We start from the raw sequence: 4,255 nt of genomic DNA on the forward strand, positions 1-4,255 counted from the left end.
TGTGTTGTTGGAAGAGGGTGTTGGTTATGACCAGTGCATTTTCTTGGCAAAACTCTATTAGTCTTTGCCCTGCTTCATTCCGTATTCCAAGGCCAAATTTGCCTGTTACTCCAGGTGTTTCTTGACTTCCTACTTTTGCATTCCAGTCCCCTATAATGAAAAGGACATCTTTTTTGGGTGTTAGTTCTAAAATGTCTTGTAGGTCTTCATAGAACCGTTCAACTTCAGCTTCTACAGCGTTACTGGTTGGGGCATAGACTTGGATTACTGTGATATTGAATGGTTTGCCTTGGAAACGAACAGAGATTATTCTGTCGTCTTTGAGATTGCATCCAAGTACTGCACTTCGGACTCTTCTGTTGACCATGATGGCGACTCCATTTCTTCTGAGGGATTCCTGCCCGCAGTAGTAGATATAATGGTCGTCTGAGTTAAATTCACCCATTTCAGTCCATTTCAGTTCGCTGATTCCTAGAATGTTGACATTCACTCTTGCCATCTCTTGTTTGATCACTTCAAATTTCCCTTGCTTCATGGACCTGACATTCCAGGTTTCCTATGCAATATTGCTCTTTACAGCATCGTATCTTGCTTCTATCACCAGTCACATCTACAGCTGGGTACTGTTTTTGCTTTGGCTCCTCAGAGCCTTGCATGCCTCCAGCACCCATCACTTTGCCCAGGCATGGGCAGATGACCCACCCAGAGCCCATGAGACTCTAGAAGCAGGACAGGCACTCAGCCCAGCAGATTTGAAGCTGGGAGACAGTCAACTCTGGTATGGCACCACCATCTGACTATCACATACACAGCACCAGTGACTAAAGTGAACACGTGGGAGGAAACGACCTCCCGAGGGCATGCAGGAATCAGTTTCCTTGGGTTTGCTTGCCTGTTACTGGCAAACATGAGTCATCATGAGTCAACCCACACATCCATGAAGAGGCTGGTTCGGAGCCATCTCTGGGTCACACACTGGTCATCCTACTGACCGGGCATGGCTCCTTGCCTGGAGCTGTGTTAGGGTCTAAAGATGAGAAGGTGAAACACTGTGTTCCCCTCTCCCTAGGAACTTTCAGTCAAGTCAGGGAAGACTTGTAAATGGACAGGCAGTGCGCTAACCGCTGGCCAGAAAAGGCCAAGGGCAGCAGCACAGAGGAGGGGGACCCACTTTGAGGCCAGGGAACATGCAGGCTGTCGGAGGATCTGGGCAAACAAACAGGGAAGGCGTTCCTGGCAGCGGACCCAGTGCAGACTCCAGCACACAGGGCGGGACGTGGGCGTGCAGAGAACCGCAAGCCCCACAGTGAGTGAGATGCAAGGCTGCGAGGGAGGCCGCCCGGACCGCAGGGAGCTTCCGCGCATGTGCGGAACCCTGGCGCCGGGCCTGGGCGACGCGGCCGTGCAGCAGGGTGCGGGCCGTGGAGCCACAGGCGCCCGGGGGCGACGCGGTGGCACCAGGGCCTGGCCGCATTCTAGGAGGGAGAGGAAGGAGGCGGGGGGCAGGAGGAACCTAGGGCCCTGTTCTGAGAGTCGAGGTCCCAGGCAAGGCTGTTTTTTGGCTTCAGGTGACTCTCAAGGGAGTGGGAGGGCTAGGGGCCAACCCTGGGCCTGCCCAGTGGGCAGGGAGACCGTGAGCAGCTGGCCTCAGAGGTGCCCACAGGGCTGGAGTTCAGCTCTGGGACTCTCTGGCACATGGATGGACTTTTCCGCGAGTGGGAGAGGCAGAATGAGACATAAGGGGGACCGGGATCCCAGAGAGAGAGTTAAAAGCAGGGTGGAGGGGCTTCCCTGGTGGCTTGGTGGTGAGGAGCCTCCTTGCCCATGTAGGAGGTGCGGATTCCATCCCTGATCCAGGAAGACCCCACAGGCTGCAGGGCGGCTAAGCTTGGGAGCCACAGCTACTGAAGCCCGCACTCCTAGAGCTGCACTCCTCAACAAGAGAGGCCAGCGCAATGAGAAGCAGGGAGGACCCAGTGCAGCCATAAATAAATAAAATTAAAAAAAAAAAAAGAGCTGGGTGAGACGGGCAAGGCACAAGAAGTCAGGCTGAGTGACCGTGAAGTCCCTGAAAAGCACAGAGCTGTGCGGCTTGTCATTTGCCTGGGAACGTGGGCCACTCGCCTGCTGCCGCTAAAGAAACGACTGGACCCCTTTCTCCAGCGGCGCGGCCTCCAGGGGGGGCTGGGGGGCGCCACGGAGTTAAACCACCTTCTGCCAGGCCTGCTTGGGTGACACACTCACCAGGAAGTCTTCCTCGCAGAACACTTTGCCGTTGACGAAATAAAAGGCTTTTCCTCTCAGCTTCCGGCCTAAAGAGAAAGCACAAAGGCAGGGTAAGAAGAAAATGTTCATAGGCACTGGAAAAGGAGACAAGAAGGGCTTGTAAAGCAGAAATAATCATGCAGAAAACAATGCCAACCATTAGTCACAGGTTCTGGTTTCTGGAAGGTGACGTGGCCCTTAGTAACAGGCAGACTCGGGCCAGAAGACAGGGTCTCTGATATGGGTGCCGCCTGGCAGGCCAACTGGGGAATCCTCCTATACCTACTTCTGCCACCTCCTCTCTGCTGAGAAAGAGGCCACTGAGACACTGGGTGACAAGGTGGCAGTGGTGCCCGCATGTGCAGGGACCAGGCTACCGTCTCCTGTGAAGCTGGCGTTTCCCACAGGGCTGGGGACCCTCGCCTCTGAGATGGTCTCCAGGGCGTGCTGGAGACAGCCTGTCAGGAAAGTCCCATAAACTGGTCAGCTCTTATTTTCCTTACTTCCACGTCTTTTCTCATCTGAACAACAGAAAACGCACGCTGCTGAAAAGATGACGAAGTTTCCTGTTTTCTCTGGATCTCAATGGGGTGGGCGGGAGTGGGAAACATGCAAGACACCCTGACTGCTCAGATATAACTTTAGTTTCCAGAGAGCTAGGATGCTGACAAGAAGTGTACTATTTATCAACTCCTTAGATCCATTTAGAAAAAAAAAAAAAAACAAAACACCTGTTCAAGGTAAGTGGGAACACCTTGGTGGGGGACCCTGAAGCAGCAACCCCAGATCTAAGAATATTTACAGGGCCACACACAAAACACACCCAACAGACTCCATGGAAGCTTCAGAAACTGAATGATTTCTAAACACTAGTGGAATCAAGACCCTTAGACCTAGTTCACCTGAAACCAAAATCACCAGTGTCAAAAACACTAACAGTGCTGGAGACACACAGAAATCCCCCCATACACAGTGGGTGTCCTCACCTGTGACGCCCCAGAGCAGGCCAACAGTACAAGGTACCTGGGGAGAGGGTGCTGATGAGGACTCGTCAGAGCTCAGAGAGGACTCTGAAAGCATCAACACAGGCGAAACACCACAAAAGGAAAAATAAACTAAAAAGCAAACCTCCAGACAGACTAAAGACCTCAGACTTTCTGTGAAACACAAAAGCCACTGTGTTAGAAATTACAGGCGACTGTCTTTGACTTTGGCGAGGTAAGGATTTCCATCCAGTGACCTTCCACTAGAAATGGGCTTCCCTAGTAGCTCAGTTGGTAAAGACTCTGCCTGCAATGCAGGAGACCTCGGTTCGATTCCTGGCGTGGGAAGATCCCCTGAAGAAGGGATAGGCTACCCATTCCAGTATTCTTGGACTTCTCTGGTCGCTCAGCTGGTAAAGAATCCACCTGCGATGTGAGAGACCTGGGTTTGATCCCTGGGTTGGGAAGATCCCCTGGAGAAAGGAACCACTATTCCACTCCAGTATTCTGGCCTGGAGAATCCCATGGACTGTATAGTCCATGGGGTCGCAGAGAGTCAGACACGACTGAGTGACTTTCACTTTCATGGTAAGTTCCTCGGGAAGGCCCTGACCCTCTCCTGGCCTCATCAGACCCTTTGTGTGGTGTTAGCTGCTGCCAGATTCACTGTTATCTCACTGTCGCCCCAACCCTCTGATTGGTTCCTCTAGAACAGTTTAATGCTCTGAGCATGTGCTACATTCCCTGAGGATGTAACTATAATTTTAATTCAGCCTTGGGCTAAGCGGGCTTGGTAATCATCTCAGTTCAGTTCAGTTCAGTTGCTCAGTCATGTTCGACTCTTTGCGACCCCATGAATCACAGCACGCTAGGCCTCCCCGTCCATCACCAACTCCCAGAGTCCACCCAAACCCATGTCCATTGAGTTGGTGATGCCATCCAACCATCTCATCCTCTGTCGTCCCCTTCTCCTCCTGCCTTCAATCTTTCCCAGCATCAGGGTCTTT

At 52.4% G+C, this 4,255-nt stretch overlaps 1 protein-coding gene across 1 annotated transcript in view; it reads right to left on the reverse strand.

The window, feature by feature from the left end:
* LIMD1 (LIM domains containing 1) overlaps positions 1-4,255 on the reverse strand; it is a 75,098-nt gene that overhangs the window by 12,390 nt on the left and 58,453 nt on the right. The window contains exon 3 of the mRNA XM_010862413.1: positions 2,245-2,312. Within this exon, the coding sequence (XP_010860715.1) occupies positions 2,245-2,312 (68 nt within the window). The remainder of the gene's footprint in view (positions 1-2,244; positions 2,313-4,255) is intronic.

Source organism: Bison bison, unplaced genomic scaffold, assembly GCF_000754665.1.
Source record: "Bison bison bison isolate TAMUID 2011002044 unplaced genomic scaffold, Bison_UMD1.0 scf7180017864482, whole genome shotgun sequence".
Lineage (NCBI taxonomy): Eukaryota > Metazoa > Chordata > Mammalia > Artiodactyla > Bovidae > Bison > Bison bison.